Source organism: Pagrus pagrus (assembly GCF_965226575.1).
Source record: "Pagrus pagrus genome assembly, chromosome: 22".
Lineage (NCBI taxonomy): Eukaryota > Metazoa > Chordata > Actinopteri > Spariformes > Sparidae > Pagrus > Pagrus pagrus.
The window spans coordinates 7,314,025-7,337,525 of record NC_140204.1 but is presented as its reverse complement, the minus strand read 5'-3'; the positions used below and the strand labels follow the sequence as shown (position 1 = coordinate 7,337,525).

The 23,501-nt window shown below is 41.9% G+C and overlaps 3 protein-coding genes across 3 annotated transcripts; 2 read left to right on the top strand and 1 right to left on the bottom strand.

The window, feature by feature from the left end:
- Positions 1 to 817: 817 nt before the first annotated feature.
- ltb4r2a (leukotriene B4 receptor 2a) lies at positions 818 to 7,680 on the top strand. The gene is made up of 5 exons (XM_084343364.1): positions 818 to 888; positions 4,200 to 4,757; positions 5,866 to 6,066; positions 6,217 to 6,257; positions 6,412 to 7,680. Exons 2-5 carry the CDS (start codon positions 4,209 to 4,211, stop codon positions 6,653 to 6,655), a joined length of 1,035 nt encoding a protein of 344 aa, XP_084199490.1. The 5' UTR covers positions 818 to 888; positions 4,200 to 4,208; the 3' UTR covers positions 6,656 to 7,680.
- Positions 7,681 to 10,069: 2,389 nt separating this feature from the next.
- On the top strand, positions 10,070 to 14,193 carry ltb4r (leukotriene B4 receptor). Its single transcript, XM_084343360.1, has 4 exons — positions 10,070 to 10,182; positions 10,965 to 11,518; positions 11,839 to 12,115; positions 12,712 to 14,193. Exons 2-4 carry the CDS (start codon positions 11,022 to 11,024, stop codon positions 13,096 to 13,098), a joined length of 1,161 nt encoding a protein of 386 aa, XP_084199486.1. The 5' UTR covers positions 10,070 to 10,182; positions 10,965 to 11,021; the 3' UTR covers positions 13,099 to 14,193.
- Positions 14,194 to 17,470: 3,277 nt separating this feature from the next.
- Positions 17,471 to 22,111, bottom strand: LOC311251239 (kelch-like protein 33; the record flags this gene model as incomplete). The annotated part of the gene is made up of 6 exons (XM_084343617.1): positions 17,471 to 17,999; positions 18,089 to 18,259; positions 19,080 to 19,330; positions 19,423 to 19,665; positions 20,295 to 20,737; positions 21,463 to 22,111. 6 exons carry the CDS (start codon positions 22,109 to 22,111, stop codon positions 17,471 to 17,473), a joined length of 2,286 nt encoding a protein of 761 aa, XP_084199743.1.
- Positions 22,112 to 23,501: the final 1,390 nt, after the last annotated feature.

Sequence of the window (23,501 nt, the reverse complement as noted above, 5' to 3'; positions counted from 1 at the left end):
TGTCATTAGCGAGAGCATCCTGGGCTTGAAGTTTCTGTGGGGAGTTTTTAAGTCCTCCCCAAATCTGCTTGGGGTTTCTGTTGGTGTTCTGGTTTTCCTTCGCCATACGTCCTCATACCTAAACAACAGAATGGGTAGTTTGCTGGGAACACTACTCATGGTTTGGTTTGAAATAAATACAGCACTCAGTCCGATCTAATCAGGGCATCCTCCCCAGCTCCAACCTGTTGTCCAAATATGGCCACTTCTGGCTAGAGATATGCCCAAATATGGTCACATTCCAAACTCAAGGCTTCAAAACTGACATCCACAAACCAATGGGTGGCATCAGGGTGGGTCCTGACTTCCTCCTTTGCTCCCGTCATAATTATTATGGCCACTAGAGGTCGCTGCCTAGCAATAACCGTAAATCCGAGTTGTAATAAGCTGCTTGCATAGACAACCTAGATCTCTGTTCACTTTCTGCACAGTATTTGTTAGGCCCATAATACAGTGGCAACACACCCAGTTTGTAGCTGGCCCCTTGCCCAGTATGGTTGGTTAAAGACAACATCAGAATAACAACTAACAAAGTAAAACAAGAATGTGTCAATATAGAGCTTTACCACAGCTTGTAAAGCACACAGATACTGTGTGTTAATGTTAATGTTTAAAGGGTGAGTTCAGCGGCCCGCCAGGTAATGGGGACACGCCTCTTCACTACACTACATGTTACAGCAAGCATGACAAATCAATCACTGGGGAGAGAGAAAGAGAGTGGGAAGAAGTGGGTGGGGGGAAAACGTAAAAAGGGTCAAAAGAAAAAAGATAAGTTTACATCGGATTCAGATTTCTTTTGCAGCTCTTGGTGTCTTCTTTCCTCTGCTGGGATTTGCAGTAAATGACTTGGTGAGTCTGTTTCAATTTTCCTGTCAGGCATTCATGCGTCTGTGTTGGTTTCTGTCAGTTACACCACCGCTGTGGTAAAAACTGTCAACAAATCACGGCAGTCAACCACAGATATTGCTACTGTTGGAAGAGAAGCTTGGACGTTTTATTTCTTTACTTGACTGACCTTTTATTGCTGTATATTAAGAATATACACTGTTTTCATGTGACTTTGTGACCCTGTAGTTCATTTGACAGCTGCGATTTGTTAAAAACATGAACAACATGTGCGACTAACTCTGTGCTTTGCTCCGAATCTACGTGTTGTACAGTTTCTGTGTGTATTCATTTTCTTTGTTGGCACAGGTGTGTTTTAGTAAGTATGTGCGTGAGTCACACAAGACACACAAACACACCTTTAGAGGCTCAGTAGTCTCTGATGTGGTAACTTGTTTTACAGGATGCTCCATTTGTACGAATGACAATAAAAAGGTAAAAAACATAAGAGCTGAAAAACAAACACTGCTGCCCACAAGAGGAGCGGAAACGGAAAAAAAAGACACAAAAAAACCCAAAAACATGACAATGACACCGACTAACTGGTTATAGTCGCGTCTCATCTGTGGACCATTGCACAATGTGACACAATTTCACCTGCTGCTGCTGCTTTGATGCCTCTGTCAGTGCGGTTTGACCGGCTTTCAGTAAACAATGTGCCATGTGGTCACATTTCTGTGTCTCTCTCTCTTCTACTGAAACCTGGACCAAATTCTCTTCTTCAACAATAGTTAAATTCATGTTGCAACTCCATCCGCAGTAGAAGACAAAAGTTTGGTAGAATTGTATCATAGCCGCCATTAAAAAATAGTAAATTTATACTCAATTAAACTTTAGTTTGTATTTATTTCACTGTTAACAAACAGTGAAATGCTTTATACCCATTTATTAAACAATCGTAAAGATTTATGAGCATCCGTTTAACAACTTTACAATAAACAGTTGGTTAATAAATGGTTCATAAAGCATTTTGCTTAAACTTTTGATTAACTATAAATGTACCTTTTATTAATTATGGTTATGTTAAAGTGTTGTCAAATGTTAAAATATATTCCCTGTCACATCATTACCACAAACATTTGAATATTGTTGAAAAGAAAAATGCAAATCATTGCTTATTTATTGCTGTCACTGTCTATATTTTTTTATCTTTTATTTAAAAAAATGTTAAATCACATCTTCTCATCACCATATAGTCCTTTGCTTTTCTATTTGTTGATATGTATAATATGTTACCAACTTACCTATTAATTTGTTTCATTTTCATTATCAACTTGCATTTAACTGTATTTCTAAAGCACATTTTTGCTGTTTTTAAATGTGGTTTATATAAATTAATTGACTTTACTTAACATTAAATGGTCTGTTGTGTAAAATTAAACGAAAAACAAATTAAAAAAACCCAAAACACAACAAACAGAGTGCAAAATACCAGCTTCTGAGGTCTCGACCTCTTGGATGTTACACAAATTACATGCTCAGAACCTCCTCTTTAGTTCATAACAGCATGCAACAGCATGCGCTGTAATATCTCAGTGTTTGTACCTGTAATATAACATTGTGTGACCTTGCTAACCGCGAAAGCCAATTACACACTGATTTAAACTATAATAATCCATAATTACAGCGCGAGTTGCTTGGAAGTATCGAACAGCTTTGGTTAGCAGATGTGAGTGTGAGCGTTAGATTATGTGCACAGGAGTACCAGCACTGCATAGTTTTGAGCGTCTGCAGCGAAGGGTGTGCTCTGCAGCTAACCGTCAAGATATGTTGAACAAGTGATGACATGTCACCTTTTAAAACATTTCCCAGTAATATGAAATCACTATAGTAAAAATGTTGCCTGCAGAAGCCTACAGGATGCATACAAGAGCATATACCTGTATAATGTATGTATTGAGAGGATGAGAGCTAAGGTAAACGTCTGAACCAAGCACATAATTCTCTTCTAAAAGATTTGTCTTGACTTCCAGTTATTTTATGAGATATATTTAGAGCATATATAGACTTTTAAGTGCTGCTGGAATCTCTTGAAGATCATGTTTGTAGGATTGAGGAAGATCTGCGGGCAGAAATTGAAACTTACCAAACATGGCGATGCTGCTTTCCCTGTCGTTACTATGCACAGATGGAACCGACTTCCTGACGCGGCACCCTCAGCTACATTTAAATCTAAATTTGGAAACTTTTACTACCTTCGATTGCTGTGGGACAACTTCTCACTGCAAGGACTTACACAAGATTTTGGATCCTGGCTGCAGGCATTTGTTTTCATCCATGCACAAGTCAGAAAATATCCGAACTAAAGCACACTTTACAACAGAATGGCCAGGCATCATATTTAGGAAGTGATTATGGGTAGCTCATTGTTATCAGATTATTTTCCCATTAATGCCACCACATTACCTTTTTGTTACCAAATTGTTAAATTGCTAAATAGCTTTCCCTCGCGTCTATCTAATATGTTTCCATATAATAAGCCATTGTTTATGAGAATGTTTTGGTCTAATATCACCCAGATACACTAACTGTTACACTATTAACTTGTTATGACTTTGGTTAATGCATGGTATTACTTAATTGTTACCGCTTTATTAACAATCTATTACCCCTTGATTACCATGTTGCTACCACATTGTAATATAAAGTGCTAAGATTATGTTCTACATGTAAAATATATATTTCCCTTTGAAATGTAGTGCAGTAAAAGTAACTTGAAAGTAAAATGGAAATACTCAAGTGAAGTACAAGGTAAAAGGGTGGTGTCTATATACTTTTGGCCAGAATGTGTATATTTCTTGTGCCTTATTTTTGGTGTATTTCTGAATTGATTAAACTTTTAACTACTTTTGACTAACTAGCTAAGAATATGAAGCTCAGACTCGATCATTGCTCATACACATTGACTGTTGCTCTCCACTCGTGTCTGGTCTCGTTGTTCAGGAATTAGGAGTCCCCGTTAAAACCTGTTACACTTGCGCCACACTCCCACGCTTCCCTGCAAAAAAAACACACTTGTATTGTCAGACTGAGGCCTGCATGCGCCAGATAAAACATGGAGTAGGAGTCAGAGGTGACGCTATTTATTAGTCAGAGAGTCGTTTAGTATCAGGAGAGAAATGTCTCCATATTCTTGTTTATTATTATTTTAAGGACAATTTTGAGGAAGATAGTTGGGCCACTAACCCAAGTATTTGAGGATCAGCTATCTTGCTGATTGGATCTTTAAACGATACAATTAATGCACTGACTCAAACTTTTTATCTCTTTGGTAGGTAACAAAGATGGCCTTCAATAACGTATCCTCCCCTGCGGTAAATGAGACCATTGTGGATAACCCGACTGCCACCACAATGGGCGCCCTCATCCTCAGTCTCGTCTTTCTGTTGGGCTTCCCTGGAAACCTCTTCGTCATCTGGAGCATCCTGGCACGTGCCCGAAAGCAGACCGTCACCACCCTTCTCATCCTCAACATAGCCATCGCCGATGGCTCTCTGATGGCTCTCACGCCGTTCTTCATCGTCTACCTGGTTATGAAGCACTGGGTATTTGGGAATGTGATGTGTAAGGTCCTCTTCTACCTGTGTCTGCTCAACATGTACGCCTCCATCTGGCTCATCATGCTCATGAGCGTCTACAGGCTGGTGGCGGTGCTGTGGCCGCAGAGCCTGGGTCGCATCGCTGGACGGAAGACCGTATTGCGGGTGCTGGCGGTGGTGTGGGTGCTGGCAGTGATCGCCTCTGTTCCTGCAATGATCTTCAGGAAAGTGAAGAGTAGGGGGAAAACTGATAATTTAGCATGTGATCCAGTCCATGATGAAAACAGCCATGATGTGAGTGAACCAAAACCTGAATATATCACCTTCATAATGCCATAATAATACTGCATTCTCCACCAAGCTGTAAAATCCTCTAAATGTGTCAGTTTAATAGTTTCATTTTACATCAGGATCTGAATGAGCAGCAAAACAGACCAATGCTAATACACAGTCATATTGACACATGGATGGATGGGACCAAATTTAAACTGAGTCAGACTCATTACCACTTTACCATAGTCACAGTGTCAACATCTTGTTGTAGCACCACCTACGGGTGAAGTAGGTGACAGTGGCGAGAAAAAACTGCCTTTTAACAGGCAGAAACCTCGGAGCAGAACCTGACTTAATGGTGGCCGTCCATCTGCTTGGTCTACTGTTGGGTTGAGAGAGCCAACAAAATATTAGCAAACACTAGTGACAAAACAGTCTAATCCATCACAAACCTGTGATGCAACCCATTCTGAACAGCCAATTTGAAGCCAGAGTTCGTGGTCTGGTGACATATTGGACATACCGGCCGATAACATCAACTGACCAATATGTTGGTTGGGGTCTGCTCTCTGTGACGGCTTGCTTTTCACTCCACCTTTAAGTGTAGATGTTTTGTGCATCTATAAACACTTTTGATTTCCAACTTAGACAGCACATCGATTGAACTAGTTCTGATCGAACATAACCCAACCGTTAGTAAGAAGTGAGGTTACCAGACTTCTGATGCCCACTCCTCATCTCTGTTTGAGGCCAAGCGGCAACATCTGGGGCTGACAAATGAAGCCAATGTGGAATTGCCAAAATATGGGCGGTTCCTAGAATACTTGAGGCTGAATCCAAAAGTGAGTCAATCCCCATAAGACAACATGTTAAAATGCCAAACAGGCCATTAGCCTCGCATTACACACTCGAATTTCCGACAACTGCTGGCGGTATAGTTGCATTGTGTGGATACTTTAGTTTACCTGTGTTCTAAACTAACTATGATTTTAGCGGTTAACCTAAATAAAACATTTTCATTGCATTGTCATCTCAGGGCTTTTGAAACTTATTATCTCTTTCATGTTTTTTTATGTGATATCACATGATGTTGAATATAAGGATACTGAATTCTATTTTCCCTGCACAGGCTGTCGTCATGTACACGCTGGAGCTCGTGTTGGGGTTTTTAATTCCCTACAGCATCATTGTCTTCAGCTACATTCGCATCTTACGGCGGATCCAAAAGACCAGGTTCGGCCGTCGCATTCGTAGTGAGAAGCTCATCCTGGCCATCGTGTTGACCTTCTGCCTCTTTTGGCTGCCTTACCACATCATCAACATGGTGCAAGTGAGTAACACATACTTCCAAGTATTTTGGCTGTAGTCCAATGTATTAACCATACGTTAAGGTTTAGTATGATTTTTAAAAAGCATAAAAAGATGCTGATTATTGAAATTTTTCACTGCTATTAACTAAACCTGTTTGTCTTGTTATCAGGTTACATGGGATTTGTGTCCACCAGGTCAAGTAAAAGATACGTAAGTGAGAACACACACACACTCACACACACACACACACACACACACACACACACACACACACACTTATGTTTATGTATATTAAATAAAATAAAACAAGCCAAGGTTTTTTTTGTTAGATGTATCTAACAAAATTATCTGCTTACTTCCCCAGGTTGAACAAAATATGGCACAGGAGCCGCGCTGTCACCTCATCCATAGCCTTCATGAGCAGCTGTGCCAACCCAGTGCTCTACTTCTTCGCAGGGAAGTCCTACATCCGACGAGAGGGGCTGGCGTTCATGGCCCGCTTGTTCGAGGGCACAGGGCTGGACTCGGCTAGCAGGAAGAGTCGACAGAACAGCCAGAACAGCCGCGACAAAGAAAAGGAGGCAGACGCCGTCATGCTAAAGGGATAGCATGACACCTGGACTGTGGTGGTGTTGGTCCTCCAGGTGGTGGTGTTGATCCTCTGGAGGGGAATTTTTTAAACCACCCAGGCCTTCAAACCTCCGTCCAGTCACAGAAACATTTAAAATTTGCACCAGCGCACAGCTGGTACAAGAAAAAGCTTCAGCAGTAATTCAGATTTAGCTGCTGCGTGAATCTTTCTTCCACATGAGACTGTTACAAACTTGGAAAGGGATGTAACTGGACATACTGATCCTGGAAAAGCTTGCTGCCTAATGCATCCTAAAGTGACATTGTTGATTTAAAGATGGTGCTGAAACCACGCCACACATCAGACCTGTATATTTGATGATATATGAGCCCTGAGGCAGGAAAAACTGTGAAGTATAATCCAGGACGCTCACTCTCCTCAACAACCGATGTTTAACACTGTTTGATTCAAGATGCAACCCTCAAAGAGAGGTGGGGCCTCAAGTTTACTGTGCATGTTCACTGTTACAATAACCTTTTTTAAATAAGATTTATCTGTATAATTCTGTTGATGCAATGTTTAATTTGATGGTTTGATGGTGGCACTTGAACTTCTTTTTTTTATATTCACATGTTTGCTTTGCATGCTTTTTTCCTACATTGTTTTACTGGCTTTAAAGCTGCATGAATTGATTTTTGGCCACCAGAGGGCAGTAGAACAAGCTGTAAGCACACAGAAACTTCACCAACAATATCACCACCTTTTAAAGTTGTTAAGGCTTGTAAACAAGTTTACACATCCAGCAGACACAGAGCATTGAGTCAATCATCCAATATTCACTCCCTTTTTAGCTCTGTTTTGGTCTCAACCAACTCCTGAGGAAAAGTCTGGCTCTTAAGCTATTATATGTCAAGCTGTGGTCACCAGCTAGGCACTAGCTTTATCTGTCAGTGTTGCCAGATGCTGCAAGAGGTCTTTGTGAAAAAATAAAAATAAAAAAGGAAGTGCCGTCATGCCCAAATGTGAGAGAGTGTATTTCAAAAATACTTTCAAGAAGTTGAAAGAAAAACTTTCTGGCCAACAAAAAATGAGAAATGAATGAATAAAGCTGAAAGTTAAGATGTTATAAACAATGTACCTTATTACTTTTTCTTCATCAGTGCTGGGATTTAAAACAAAATCTGCATGACGTGCACATATTTCACACTTACAGAAACTGCACACGACCATGGCCAGAGGTGTTGCAGAGGGAATGGGGTTTTGGACAGATCCTACAACAGGACAAACTATCATGTGTTTTAACAACTTTTTAGACAGGTAAACAGAGAGAGAGGAAATATATGTTTATAGGGAATAAGCCCAAATAAGTAACAACACCTTAGAAACGAGGACAAAAACAACACAAAAAAGAAAAAAAGAAAACAAACAAACAAACAAACAAATACACTCCACAACTGCCAAAAATGTCTGATATTACATCTACTTAAAGGTGCTATTTGTAAGAAAAGTTTTTTGAGTCTTACTCCCAACTCATCAAAAACTGATGGTGGCCAACCCTCCTACAATCCTAAATCGTCATTATACCTTTAAGTGTCATAAGCAATGACTGCCAATTAAAATACTTAAAAACCAAAAGTGCAAGTAAAAGTAAAATAAACATATATCTAAATATTTAATACTCGGGTTGACTGATTACACAAATCTTTATCTGCAGGTCCAAGTCAAGTCTCAAGTCTCCTATGGCTGTAATGAGCCGTCTATCATTTGCTGTATGCAATCCGAACACAGCATAACTATATCTAATTAATTCAAAGCATGTACTGTGTTATTTCCACTCCTTTATCTGTTAGTATACAATATGATCACTTTAAACAGGCTCATTGAGAGCTTTCCTTAGTTAGACTTATTTTAGAGTTCAACAACATATAGCTACCATACAGAGTGAGTACTGAGGTCCTACTTACCTGCTTAGCCAGCAGATGGTGGCAGCAGAACGTGGACTATTAACTTACCTGACCATTTTTACAGTCATGTCAAAGTCAGCACTTTGTGAACAAGTGTGTCAAGCAAAGACTCTGCTTTTCGAAATATTCAGCCAACGCCCAATCTAATCAAGCAAGCTAACGTGAAATAGCTTATTAAGCTGAGCTGAACATGTTTGCTAACCATCCGTATGCTAACGTTAACTTTCAAAACAGACTAAGTGGCCTATCTGGGTGTGTGTTTTTTTTTTTTTTTAGGTTCCTGACAAAGTTTGAAGTTGTCGATCCAGCACCCTTTATTTTGATTCTGCAGACGTTGCATCTGGCGAGTCTTTTGTTTGGGCCTTGTGTGAAGTCTATATTGCCAAAGGTGGTGACAAACGGCACAGCAGCTGCCGCCGTGCTCACCATGGTGTCGTTTTGAGGTGTGATGTTGCTGCAGCATACGTCATCATCTGTGAGTCAAAGCTGCAGACTCGAGTCCCCAACTCTGCCTATAAAATGGAAGAATAGCACTATAAATGAAAGTACAAGTACCTATTAATTGTACAGTCATAAATGTACTCTACTCTATTAATGGTGCAGCTTAGAGAGGAAAAAATAAACAGGAATGTTTTAATATTTCACTTTGAGCTTTCACTGTAAGAATATGAAATACAGAAAAATACAAAATGATGTAAAGAACCTTTTCCTGAAAATGTGACGCATCACAATTTTCACTATGTCTCACCCCTAATACAGTCAGTAACTTGAGAAAGGTCGATGATGTTGAAAGAGGAATATGCTGTAAAGCTGCCAAAATGTCTGACGCAAGAGAGCACGCACTGCACACGAGAGAAGTCTGATTTAAAGCTCGTGTGTCAACAGGACTGTAGGTTTACCGGAATATTCACTCCCTGACTTGTTCACCTATCCAACAGTCTCTTGTGCTGTTCGTTCCTGCACGATGCCATCAGTTACACAACACGTTTCAGACTCAGGTTCGTCTTTTTTGTCAGTTCAACCAACAAAACTTTCATTCTGTAACTGGAAACGGAATATAGAGCAAATACTTCTAGATAAATAGAAAATACAGTAACATAAAAAAAACTATAAAAAAGGTAAAAGCAGTCTTTTAGATGATGAGGCACTAAATCTCTGCATTAGTAAGCTGTGTTGTTGCTGTCTGGGATTTATTATAAAACAGCACTACCTTAAATTTCACATTCATAATGAGTGTGAAGCAACTATGCCGCCACCCACATTTTTCGATCAACATTTTTCCATAAAGCTGACATGGATGTCACTATCATGCAAGAATTTAATCTGCAACAGCAGAACATAACATGTAGGAGGAACAACGGCGACATCGCAACCCACTGAGCTCAAGCTGGCTTCCTGTGGTCCTGGATTTCCCCTCACATGACCCTATTACACAATATATATATATATTTGTGTTTCTTTTTCTCCACTCACAGTCAAAGCACAGACAGAAGCTGGGGAGGTAGGAGTGGATCAAGCAAGGTGTAAAATAGCTGGATACTGGTGCTTTTTATGAGTGGATTTACCATTGCGGCTTTCAAAAAGAGATCAGCAGTTGAAGGTCAGTGTTTGAGTTTTATTTAAATACTCTCACAACAAAAAATTCTCAATTTTCACATTGAATTTCCTCCTGGAGGTCGTAGAGTGTGACTGTTTTAACTTCTTCAAGAAGGAACTCAAAATCTCAGGAGGAGTTTTGAATGATTTTTTCAAATAAAAGTTACACAAAAACTTCTTAAATTTGATATCTAAAAACACCTCATGAACATTTTATGAATACTGGTGAGTTATATTTTGCTTTTTTAACAAAAACTGCAGCTTTGTGTCACACACCTGTGTTCAGTACAGATTTATTCAGCACATGTTCCTGATGTCACATCGACTCTGATCTTTTGAACTTAGAAAATAAAACTCAAAATTTGAAGTGTTCTGACATATTTGGTCAGAAAAGACCACAGACACTTGCAGGAAATTAAGCAATCAGTCTTTTGTAATAAATGTTAATATGTCAGTGCGTAATTAGACAATAGTGTTATGTAATTTTCCATTTCTTTGCTGCACAAAAATCTTTCGCAATAAACATTTCACACTTTTCTTTTCTCGTATGAAGAGATCAGCAACCGCATCAGTTACTATCATCACCGCAGAGACAGGCCTTGACCTCTCATATGCTTGTTTGATAATTAGTCTACTGTTTTGTCTACCACGGTCCACAAAGCTGAAAAAAACAAAAAACAAAAAAAACAACATATATGTTGTGCAAAGTTTCACACCTTTGAGACACAATCACGTCTCACAAACGTTAATACAACATATCCTGTTTCCTGCCTGTTTGTTTGAAAGGTTGTGTCAGTTTCACAGTTGTCAAAACCAAGCTCGCCTTCTTCAGAGGATTTCCTGATGGCATCCAACGACACCACCACCGCCACCTCCTCCCAGCATCCTGCCTCCTACTCTATGCCCATCTCTGTCTCAGCTCAGGCCGGCATCGGCATCCTGACCCTGGCGTTCTTGCTGGGCTTCCCCGGGAACCTGTTTGTGGTGTGGTCGGTGCTCTGCCGGGTGAAGAAGCGCTCAGTGACCTGCTTGTTGGTGCTGAATCTTTCCGCTGCGGATGCTTTCGTGCTGCTCAGCGCCCCATTTTTCCTGCGCTACCTGGCTGGAGGCCGGGGCTGGGAGTTTGGCTCGGCAGCGTGCAAGCTGGTGCATTACCTGTCGAATGTGAACATGTACGTGTCCATTTACCTCATCTGCCTGATGAGCATGGACCGCTGGTTGGCCGTGACGAGGCCTTTTTTGTCCCAGAGAATGCGAACCAAGCGTTCCCTGTTGATCCTCCTGCTGGGGATCTGGGTGTTGGCCTTCGTCCTGTCGCTGCCGATGCCTTTCTACCGCAGGTGAGACTAAATTTCCGTTCTTCCTTTGACTTTCTAATGGCTGCTGCGTGGCACGTTTCCCATGACTGTAACTGGAGTGAAGTCAAGCAAACTAAAGATAAAGTTGTATGTATTAATACGGCTTTTTCCCTTACTCAACATGGCAGTAGCACCAGCAAGAAAGACAATCAAAAAGAACAGGGCTGATATACGTTAGCTCTTATAAATTAATTAAAACATGAATTACATTTGTTTTTCAGACTTGACTCAACGCGATCTTTGGTCAGTATATTTGGAGCCAATTTAACCCTTTTTTTGGTCTATTTCTTCTTTTCTGACAGTAATCTGAAGAAGACCCTACCAAACAACATCACTCTGAGCTTTTGTTTCCCGTACCACTTCCGCAGCGTGGGTCACCAGGTCTTCCAGTACCTGTTTGAGACCATCATGGGCTGCCTGGTGCCTTTCTCCCTCATCAACACGTGTTATTCCTCCGTCATCTGCCGCCTGCAAAGCGCCAAGTTCCAGCGCAAGGGACAAGGCAGCCGCCTCATCCTGATGATCATCTGCGCCTTTGCAATATTCTGGCTGCCCTATCACATCGTCAACATCATAGAGGTGGCTTTTGATTTAGCTTTGCTCTGACAGGATCACACATCACTGTCCTTAAATCTGCAAAACATCTGTCGCAAAATAAAGACATTTCTTCTGTCGGATCGATTTTCATATTAAAAGACCGGTGTTAAAACTCATTAAGTTAGGGTGAATGTGAGCTTTATCATCATGAGGAACACAGTAGGAGAAGTACAATATCTCCAGGATCTAGTTCAAATAACACCCAACTGATTGGAACTACTTCTCCTTCCGCTTACTGCACTATTATTCGAATTACACTGACAGGGAGTTGATATTGATGATGGCTCGTATGTGGAGCTTTTTCAGTTCTCAGAATAGCAACAACATTGCCTGTGATGTGTGCAGGATGACTCTGAGGTATGACTGCAACACCACAAACCTTGTTAAGAATTGAAATTTAATCACAATACAGGAAACGATGAGGTTACACAGCTGCATTAACAGGGAAATCAGTGGTATTGCACATGAACTAGGACATAATCGTCCTTTTGCTCAAAGCTTTTATTGTGAAACAGGGGACCTTTATTTGCTGTTTCCTCCCTTCCTCTAACCTCATTCTCCCCATCTCCTTCCTCAAGGTGGTCGGTCTGCTGCAGGGCAGCGAATCAGTGATCAAGGCTGCCAAGACAGCCCGTCCAAATGTCACAGCCTTCGCTTACTTCAGCAGCGCCGTCAACCCCATTCTCTACGTGTTCGCCGGCAGCTCCCACATCCGCCAGGCCGGCATCAGCTTCATGGGCAAGCTCTTCGAGGCCACCAACTCCGAGAGCAGGTCCACGTCTACCTTCACCCGTAGCGGTCGCAGCGGCTCTTCGCCGGATGAGAGCTCCGTCCTGCACACGCTGTCGACCAAGCTGGGGAAGCCTTTCAAAGGCAAGAACAAGGAGAGGAACAGCAGTGTGGCGGGCAAAGAGGCCAACGCGCCTGAACTCAAGACTCTGGCCAGCGTTGAGCAGCTAGAGTAGCGCTTTAGCTATACACTCCTAACCCACGCCAGTTCCCTTGGACTACTTTTCTGTATCAATCAACACAGGGGGGATTTTGTATGTTTAAGCTTTTACTTCTGTTAAACATTAGACAGTCAATGTTGCCCTATCAGGTCATAAAATCATCACACTGTCGACAGACCTTCATCTTCATCTCATTCCTAGGAGAAGAAAGGCTGTAGCTTGTTGGTCAAATCTCTTTGGAGTGTGTACTTTATGTATGAATCGATTTAAAGAATCGATTTAAAGAATACTCTCCATCACGCTCCATCCATCCCAGTGGATCCCAAATTGATTTGAAAAGATTTTATTCACACCCGTTTTAAAGGCCCCCGTCTACTTCAGTTGTTTAGGATTATGCTGCGATGCTGTTTCACTGTGAAGCTCCAGAAAACTTCACCTGACTTTCCATCAGCATAGGTGCGAGTAGATAAAGAGTGAATTTTCAATTTTAGGTGAGCTTATCCTTTAAATTTGTATATTAAAAAGGGAAATGGCTGCAGATTTAAGCAGGATTGTCGGGAAATTTTAAAATCTCGGCTCCGGAGGATGAGTCACCAGAGGGTCGAGGTTGCACTAATCCAATGAAATAATATTTTGTTCAGACATTCATGGTGTCAAGATGGTGAATGGCCGCTAGTATCACCATGAGTTTGGGGGATGAATTGATCACCATGAAATCTGGTGCATACATAACATATGACAGGAATATACATGCTAACACGCTAAGCTAAGATGGTGAACATCTTAAGCATGATACGTGCTGAACGTCAGCCTTCTGGCATTGTCATTTTGAGAATGTTGCCATGCTAGTATTAGCATTTAGTTCAAGTAAAGCCTCACAGAGCTGCTAGCTAGGAAGACTAAACACACATTCAAACATTGTGTTTTTTTAATTAAACCACTTTTGGTGAAGAAATCTAAAAAATAATCATGATTCGTTTGTATATTTATAAATAAAACAATATGTTAAAAGCCTAAAACTTTGTGTGGCAGTGAAGTATGCATAATCTAAGTTATGTAAATTATTATAATTTTCATTTAATCGTATTGTGTATGGTCATTTGTCATTTGTTGTCAAAATGTGTTGAATTTAATAAAGCTTTTTTAATAAAATAAAAGTGCATTTCTTTCACAAGCGGTCAGTAGGAAGTACATGTACTGTCCTAGTCAAAGATCACTCACATGTTCAGCACGAACAGAACATTGCGAAAACACATTTCATCAAAGTGTCCTTCCCTTCACTCTATTTCATCCCCTGTTTCATAACACCTGACTGAAACTGCCGAGTTACAACATTTTATGTGGTCGCTCCCCTGCAGAGCTAGATTTCCTGTGAGTATCACAGGGCGAAAAGCAAAGAATTTTACCGGAAACATGACTCATATTAAATTGATGTCAGGACATCTTGAATGAGAACATCCTGTGGACAGAGACGTATTACAGGATGATGGCAAAATGCTTCCCCATCAGTCTTGTCTTTATTGACTGGTGACTCAGTAAGAGGGGAAAATCCCTACTTATAGTAACCGAGAGGCCTGCTGCCTCATATGTTTAATAAGACTCTTATAACCACAACCGAGTTGTTATAAACCTTCACATACCATGATACATTTCAAGCCTCAATGTTCACTCTCGGCTGAAACTTTCATATTGACGCTGTTAAAATAATTCTGCGTTCATTTAGAACTGGAGGAAGGAGATCGGATCTTGTACAAGAGAAGCATTCGCAGAGCAACACGCAGATCAGTTATAAAGTTAAGACTCGCTGTCTAAAGAGGAAATCAGGGTATTTATCTCTCTCTCTGCCACTCTGGGTGTGTCATCACTGTAACAGATGCTTATTCAAGCAAATTTACAGAGAGGAGAATGTTTATCTTTAGTATCTGTCGTTTCCTTACCTAGGTCGTAAACAAGTTTCAAGGCAAGGCCATAGAAGAGATCACAAGTCACAGGTCACAGTTCACAGTTCACAGTCTCCCTAAAAAGGGCTGTGTAACATCAATTCACATTCTTCTAGATATAGCACAAAATTCTCATCACAGACGCTACCTGATAACAACATTTAACTCTCTCCCACAGAAAACAATGCTCCTGAAAACGCCTAGTCAGTAGTCTTGCCTTTATTTCTGTGACTTTGCGACATCACACTACGTCACCATGTAACACATTTGCATAATTTATGCTTACGGTCGAAGTGAAGCTAACTGGAAACCAAAAACAAGACAGAGCCGACTCGAGACACATGAAAGGGTGCTGGCTCAGGTGTGTGTGAGCTGACCAATCAGAGCAGACTGGGTATTTAGCATTATAGCATGTTCTAGTCGTAACCCAAAGTAAAATGATGAACCTGAAAATCAGCATAATGTGTATCCTTTAGACCAAACCAAGATCTTCTCCTAAACTTAACCAAGTAGTTTCGGTGCCTTGACTTTGAAAGTGCAACTTGGCGTTGCATATTTATTTTTGTTAGCATGACCACTACATGTAGCTACTGTTTGAATCACTGACTTCAGAGTGTTGTCCTTTTGAGGACATCATGTTCAAAGAGAATAATGAATGCAGGAAGACAAAGACTCAAAGAGCAGCAGGAAAATAACACTCACACAAACACACACACACACTCAGCTCTAACGAATCACTGATGACAGGAAGCTTTAACATTTCAAATAAATAGGACAACACTGTTCTGCAAAGAACATTTTGTCAATGTTGTGGGTTGTGTGACCTCATTTATCGTCTTACTGACGTGTCGGGGTTACAAAAAATAAATGTTTAACGTATTTGGAATTTCTTGAAAAATTCTTGAAAAGTCACATAATTTTTTCATTTGATGTTGGTCCCCTCTACCTTTATTTAATTAGTTGATAGTATCACTCGAAACTCCTTCTTTTTCTTAATTGTGGTTATGCTGATGTTCAGAAAGCTTTGGCCTCATTCAACATCCGACCCTGCCAGCCTTTCTTCCCACATCTTTCAAACTCTACGCCTCCAGTTTGTACGGCAGGCTTTCTGTTATAAATTTAAAGTTTTAAGCCTTGGCAGGTGTAACCACAATGACATCACGACAAGATCACTGAGGGTTATTTACTCAGAATTAAGGACATCTTTCGAACCCATGAAAGACATTACACAACTGTTTTTACAGACTGGTTAATGCTTTTAGTGAAGTGTTTACTGGCTTTCATATGTGGAGTTCCCCTTTAAGGTCTGTCTGAGGTTTTCTATATAACTATATGACAAGATCGTAAGGCAAAAAAAAGTGGGAAGCTATATGCAACAATGGTTTCTTGCTAAACATGTTGTTCCCAAACCAAGTGGTTATCTCTTATTTTAAAAAAGTACTTTTATACCGTAACCACAAAGTAATTCTTAAGGAACATGAACACTTTCTCCTCTTTTTTAAATTTTTAAAATAATGTATCAAATGACAACTTGAAGACAATGTGATGAATCTAAAGAGAAATATATGCTGAATTTTAGCTTTATTTGCTTGATTGCAGGCTTTTTGTTTATTGTTTTCGCTGTTTAGCTGTTAGCGAAAGAGCGAGACGTTTCCCTCAGGACTTGGCAGAGACTGAAAACAGAGCTAAAACAGAATTTATATTGAAAGACGACTCCAAATGAATGCCAATGTTGCTTCATAGCTGCAAGATGTGAATGAATGATGATTGAACCACTGCTGATAAAAGGCCGTGTTTGCAACTGTTGATTACTCCTGCTGCTTCCAACGGGAAGAAATGACCCTCGGACAGACAGTAAAACATTAAGAGAGAAGTAGGCAAAGTGTGAATATTGCAGATCTAAATCTAAGCAGTAGTTGGTTAGACTACACCCACCACAAGTTTCCTGTTTCCTGTCTCATTCCATATCCAAATGATCACAACTGATTAATTGAACGACTACTGTTTTGAGTTTAAGTCTCTATTTGAGCTCTGTATTGACTCAAGCTTGAAACTGCTCCAACTCCTCACGTATCGTTTTTCTAAACTACTTTAGACGAAACCACTTCCTCATGATGAAAGCCTCAATAGCTGCGCTTTTTCTTTGTCAACCAAGCCTATACTTGATGGGGCGTCCCTTGCCCTGGTAACCAAGAAAATGGAGGAGAAGCTTGTTCTAGTTGTGTCTGTCTATCCTGAGCTTTATCAGACAGAAACTACGAGATCAGAGGCAGAAAAGTCCATTTGTGGGAGCAGATTTTCCGCACACAGAATGTTGTTGGGGAGCGTTGCGCTTTTATCGCCCTATGCATTATTAGCTTGTTATTAGCTTCAGCTTCATCCAGTGCCTCCAGGTGCTGCTCTGCTAGAAAGAAACATTAAAACAACCAGTGCTGGAACGAAAGACTTCAGTGCACATCAACAACATCAGGAAGTGGCAGGGAGCAAGCTGCCAGATCTGTGTATGGGTGCGGCATAGCCCCCAGGTTTTCCCAGCACCCCTCTATGGGGTCATAGCGATGCACCCACTTGGTATCCCTTGCTGTGCTTGCCGAAGACCCTCCCACCATGTACAACCGTCCATCAAGCACAGTTGCCCCTGGCGACAGATGAGGTCGAGGCAGGGCGGGGATGGAGGACCAGGAGTCGTGTGTGGGGTCGTACAGCTCGCAGAGGAGCTGGTCTTGGAAGCCCATCAAGAGCGGCTGCAGCCCCCCAGCTACCACCAACCCCCTCCCCAAGGCTAACATGATATGGCCCGCACGACCCGCTCCGACAGTCATGGGCGCTCTGGTGGAACAGCCTCGGGAGGGATGGTAGTGCCACATGTAAGGAAGGCAGCGCTGGTGGGGGTCGCAGCCTCCAGAGACGTAGATCTGCCCGTCCAGAACGGCTGCAGCGTGGCCGCAGACAGCTGTGTCCAGAGGGTGAGCACGCCTGCAGGGGAGGAGGCCGTGGCTAAGTGCTGCATCAGAGAAAATTGATATATGACGCATAATGTTTACATTATAGTGCTTATACTGTACCTCCAGGTGTTCTCCTCAGGAGTGTAGTACTCCACAGCATCCATGTAAAGGCTGTCATCAAGGTTACCACCCAGGGCGAATACCTTACCGTCCCAGGAAACAGCAGAAAAGTAGTCCCTTTGACGCAGCATGTCAGGTAGTCGTTCCCATTTACACTGAGACAGATCAAACCTGCAGAGAGGACGAGAGTGACGCGTTCACAGAGTTTGTTTAGGAACAGCTCTGAAGTCACACATCGAGAGATGGTTCTGACTCATAATTAGCCACAAAAACACCTGGGAGAGATAAGAATCATGAGTTGAGAGGTTGTGTTGTGTCACGTTGTACCAATAAAATCAAAACCCGAACAGCCGATTTAAAAAGAAAATTCATTCACCAGCTTTGCAGGAAGGTGTTGCATCATATGTGTGAAACAGACCCCAGTCCTGTAAGCGTGTATGAGTCAACCCTACCTCGCCCCCGGGCCAGGAAAACAGAACACACTCTCAAGAGGCAAACAGCAACACCTTTAGCCAAGTTTCGAACACGCAGGCACACCAACCCTCCTGCAGTGTCTTAATCTTTTTATAGTACAAGTATCTTTAAAGTTCTCCCTGTAATTGAGAAGATGTTCTCGTTCAACCGGTCCTCCAAGCAGGGACACACAATAATAACAGCATGTCATCGAATTGAAGTATGACTATCAACTCATCCTATATTTCTTATTTTGCTCAGTGAATGTGAACATTTCTAAGAGCATCGTGTATTTGTATCTGCCAGTGGCCTGTCAGAACAAGAGTAGATTGTTTTTTCCACTGCAGGAGAGACTTTATGCTCTCTGCAGTGAAAAAAATGTGCACTGGTATCAGCTTATGGAGGCCTGAAACTGCCAAAATGACTTAGAAAATATCAGCATATCAGATGAAAAAAAAAAAAAAAAGCCTGAATCGCTAAAAACAAAAACACATTTTCCCGCAAAGAAAATCTGAAATACTTATATATTAAAATATACCTGAAGGCAGACTTGAGGATATCGAGTGCTCCGTAGTACTTGCGTCCTCCCAGAACATACAGATTGTTGTTGAGGACACAGACACAGTGTCTGAACCGAGCCGGTTCAGGGATCTCGGCGAACTGCCTCCACTCTATGTTTCTTATTAGACCTGGTCCACGGTGGAACTGCTGAGCGAACCACAAGGTCCGGCTGGGAACCCTCTTCATGAATTCATCATCCACAGTGTCCCCACAGACCAGAACCAGGACCTAAGCCAAAGAATGAGAGATTTATAGTTATCTAAATCTTAAGAAATACAGTAATATGATTAGAAAATGTGTAAGGTAACTATTGTGAGTACCTGGTTTGGGGTGCGGGGTCTGCATTCAGGCCCTCTGTACTCCCCCTCCAGGAGGCTTCGGAGTACCTTCAGTGACCCTCTGGCACTGGAGCTCCTGTGGAGGAGGCTGCAGCTCAGGGCCTCCTGAAGCTCAGAGGAGCTGAGGAGCGGGAATCGGACATGGTGGAGCAGACTTGGCATGAGTGGGAGTCTCTCTTTAGGGCTGTCCTCTACCCAGCTCACTACTGCCCTGAACACCACTATCTGAGTATGAAGAAGGGAAATGCATGAAGCTTTATGATACATGGATTTCCAGGGGTTATTGATGATATGAGGATTGTGTAACTGTAAATGGTTGAAAAAGTCAGTTCCAAGTGTTGTTTTTAGAAGACTTGTTTTTCTCATTAACAGTGTTTTAAAGGAGGTACTTCAGTTTCAGATGCTGTTACCAGGAGCTTTTGCCTGCTGTAGGGTCATTCTTGGACACATCACTAGATGGCGCCAAAGTAAAATATGCCCTATAGGCATATATGACCACAGGAGGGTGAAACAGTTGAATGACTGACTTAAACAAACAAGAGTTCGCTGATGCTATCATGCAGACAAATTCAACTTGGATCCTTTTTTTTATTAGTTGCTTCGCCCATAATTGTTAATGATTGATAACATTTGTAAGTTACAGGCCATTAACTGCCAAAATAAGTTTACGACCCACTACTTTAGTAGTTTGTAGGAAACTTCTCCTTTGTGTCAATGAACTTTTTACAGCTACCTGAATGCTTATCATGCATGTTTAAACGTAAATATTTAATCTGCAAGTTACTACAGCTTTCAAATCAATGTAGTGGAGTAAAAAGTAGGATGTTAATCTGCCAAACTACTGGAAACATTACCTCACTCTCTACACACAATGAGTCCTTCTCAAGCCACTTGCCCAGGAGGGAACAGGGCACGTCTTTGAACTTCTCCCCTGCAGAGAGGCCCTGGAAGTGGGCTAGGATGTACTCCTCTGCAGCCTGCCCCAGCTGGACCAGCCCATAGGTCTCGGCAAGGACCAGCACATCTAGACAGCTGCTTTCGTCCATTCTTTGCCACAGGAAGTCGATGCACAGCGAGAGCGCCCCCTGCAGCTGGAACTGACACAGTGCATCTATCAGCTCCCAAATCTGGCTCCAGCCCAGCCTGAGCTGACCCGTGTAGATGAAGCCCAGGATGGATTCAATGACCCGGGATGGCACACCTCGCAGGCACACCACGTCCTCCGTGGACTCCCGTAAGCCTCCGCAGAGCAGCGCCCGGAAATAGTCCCCACCTGCTGCTAACACCACACGGTGTGCTGAGAGATAGAGACACAGGAGGAGAAAAAGAGGCATGGAGAGGGAACAAATGGATGGTTTTGTTCACCAAATCTACTCCAGAAATGTCTTAAATGTCTTTCAGCAGGACTGGACCCAAGCCACAAACTGTGACGCCACCCAATGACAGCCCTCTGAACAATATGTGTGCACCTTAATCACCAGCATATCTCATACCGCACACAAACAGACCATTTTCCACTTCAGACTAAATTCTTTACATTCCTTTTATGACGTACGGTTAAAAGATAGGATGTTTTTGGCATTTCTTTGGCACATGTTGGGTCAGTCTGCGTCATGGCACGCATCCACCGAGCATAAGGAGTGACTCACGATTTATCATCTCACACTCTTGCTTATCAGTGACACTACTTTTTTCTCCTACCTGCAGAATCAACAGCTGATGGAAACAAGATTATGAACTATTCCAGGAAAGGGTGACAGAAAGGGAAATATACAGCCCAGGGGTGTTGGTGCACCAGGAATAAAACAATATAGGCTGGCAGTTGTGGAATGTCATGTGTTGTACTTCATAGTTTTAAGGTGCTTGTTTTTCTATTTTGAGCTGCTTTGTACTTTTCTACACTACTACTTCTTTGAGGTAACAATATCAGTCATAAAAATGTAGTTTGTCATTGTAGCCATTTGGACAAACAACCAATGCTGCAGTTATTCTGGTGACGGCAGTTAGGTGAACTTCTTGTACCTGAGTATCTCTCTCCGCTCTCTGCTTGTATTGTGACGTCACAGCCAACACCTCTCTCCCACATGTCCTTGATGATGGCCAAGCTCCTCTCTCTCTCTGCGGCTGCAGGTGTTGCGGCCTTTGTCATGCACCTTTCCCTCAGCCTGTCCGTCCTCAGACACCTGCACGCGTTCAGCACCTCCTCCATCACCCCCTCTTTACTCAAGTCCACGACAACGTCTCCACAGTACGCAAAGTCCAGAACAACCCTTAACCCAACTGGGGTCAAACGATGGCTTACTTCATCCACTCCAAGTGGTCCGGATTTTTGTTTTGAGCCAAAAAATGCGTCAGGGGTTTGACTGGCAGCTGCCAGCACAAGTCTGTGGGCCTGGATGGAGTCTCCTTGGAGGGGAAATATGCAGTCCAGGAGTAGATTTTCCTCTTTAAGTCTATGTAGGTGAGTGAAGAGGGTGTCTGAGTGAGAGGAGAGGGTGTAAGGGATGAGATCTAGGTCTTTGGGGAGAGATGATAGGGGCTTGTGATGAAGGTGACGGGCTTTAGAGTCTGGCTTGTGCTTTAAATTTACATCTCCACCACGTTTTTGGTTTTGGAGGTGAGTTCTTGGTGGTTCACTTCCTCTGCTTTGTCCGACTCCACTTCTTGTCATTCCTCCTTTTTTTGGGTCTCTCTCCATAACTGGCTGCCGTGTCACCTGGCCAACTCGCTCGTCACGCTGCAGACGACCAGACATTTCCTGTAAGAGTATTATGGAAAGAAAGGAGGGACAAAAAGGGATAGGCAAGATAAGGAAAGAACAGGGACAGTAGGGAGGAACTGTCAATGCTGCAATCCTAGAAATTTCACTCATCAGACATTGATTGCCCTTGTGACCCCTAAGGTGTCTTCAAGCTTTCTAAACCTCACCTACAAAATGATCTGTATATGACAGACGCCCACAAGTTCAAAAGGAAAGAGTGACTCTGTTGCACAATCCTGATATTTCACGAAGGTCAAGGAATATACAGTTCTGTAATTAAAAATATTCTAAACACACTCAGTATTTCTACAATTTGCCTGCTTTGAGAGACCAGCACCTCACAGTCTGTTCTACTAAGTGAAGTAAACGGTTAATATCTCATTTTGGAGCAAGACTCTGCGTAGAAACTTACCTCAGTGACTCCTCAACCAGCGTGGGTGTAACGAGTGACTTTGACCAGGGCACAATGGCATTGTGAGCATGTAGGGTGCAGGAGGCAATGGAGCAGGTTTAATAATAGCAGGGTGCTGGCACTATGCATAATACACTGTAAGAAGTTTCCACCTTTACAGAAGTGACGCGCCATGGAGGCTTAAAAGATTATTTTTCGGAGACCACTGGGAAAATGTGTGTCAGATTTCATTATTTTTTCAAGAAAACGCACAGAGTCAAGTTTTACAGATAAGGAAATAATGTATGTTCATTAGCTACATTAAGTAGATGCTGATTGACATTGTTAGCCGTCTTTAGTCAGACATTTGACTCACAAAATGGTCTTTTACAATAAGGGAAGTCCAAACTGAAGAGTTGGCTAAGATGAGAAATAGACTAGTGTACTACTTTTAGTGTGTCTCTTGTGAAAGCAGAGGAGAACCTGCAGCTTGACATGCGCATCAGTGACGTAGTAAACATACTAAGTCTTGTACAGTCAACAGGTGACAACTGAGTCATCTAACAAGAATGCATCAGTTCTGTTGCATCATTAACAAGTTGAAACTATGTACTGTCATTTTTCGGTTACTGTTGTATCTGGAAAAAAGACGTATCAATTTTGTAAGTTAATTTGAAATAAAAAAAAAATAAATTCTGAGAAAATTGCAATAACACTTATTTTAGCCGCATTTTTTGTGCATCATCTTGTCATTTGATATCTGTGTGCCCATCTACACAGCACCACCAGCAGCAAAGTATTTTTAAAGGTTTCATTCAAAAACACATCTGGCACACAAGCGGACATGCTGGCAGTCTGGCTGAGAGCGGAGAGAGGAGAGCCCACAGGAAGTGGATGAAGCTGGCATTT

Excerpts from the sequence above, each read along its gene's own strand:
- ltb4r2a (XM_084343364.1), top strand. The coding sequence starts at position 4,209 with ATGGCCTTCAATAACGTATCCTCCCCTGCGGTAAATGAGACCATTGTG. Across the intron at positions 4,758-5,865 it reads ATGATGAAAACAGCCATGAT|GCTGTCGTCATGTACACGCT; the intron begins GTGAGTGAACCA and ends TTCCCTGCACAG. Across the intron at positions 6,067-6,216 it reads ACATCATCAACATGGTGCAA|GTTACATGGGATTTGTGTCC; the intron begins GTGAGTAACACA and ends TCTTGTTATCAG.
- ltb4r (XM_084343360.1), top strand. The coding sequence starts at position 11,022 with ATGGCATCCAACGACACCACCACCGCCACCTCCTCCCAGCATCCTGCC. Across the intron at positions 11,519-11,838 it reads CCGATGCCTTTCTACCGCAG|TAATCTGAAGAAGACCCTAC; the intron begins GTGAGACTAAAT and ends CTTTTCTGACAG. Across the intron at positions 12,116-12,711 it reads ACATCGTCAACATCATAGAG|GTGGTCGGTCTGCTGCAGGG; the intron begins GTGGCTTTTGAT and ends TCCTTCCTCAAG.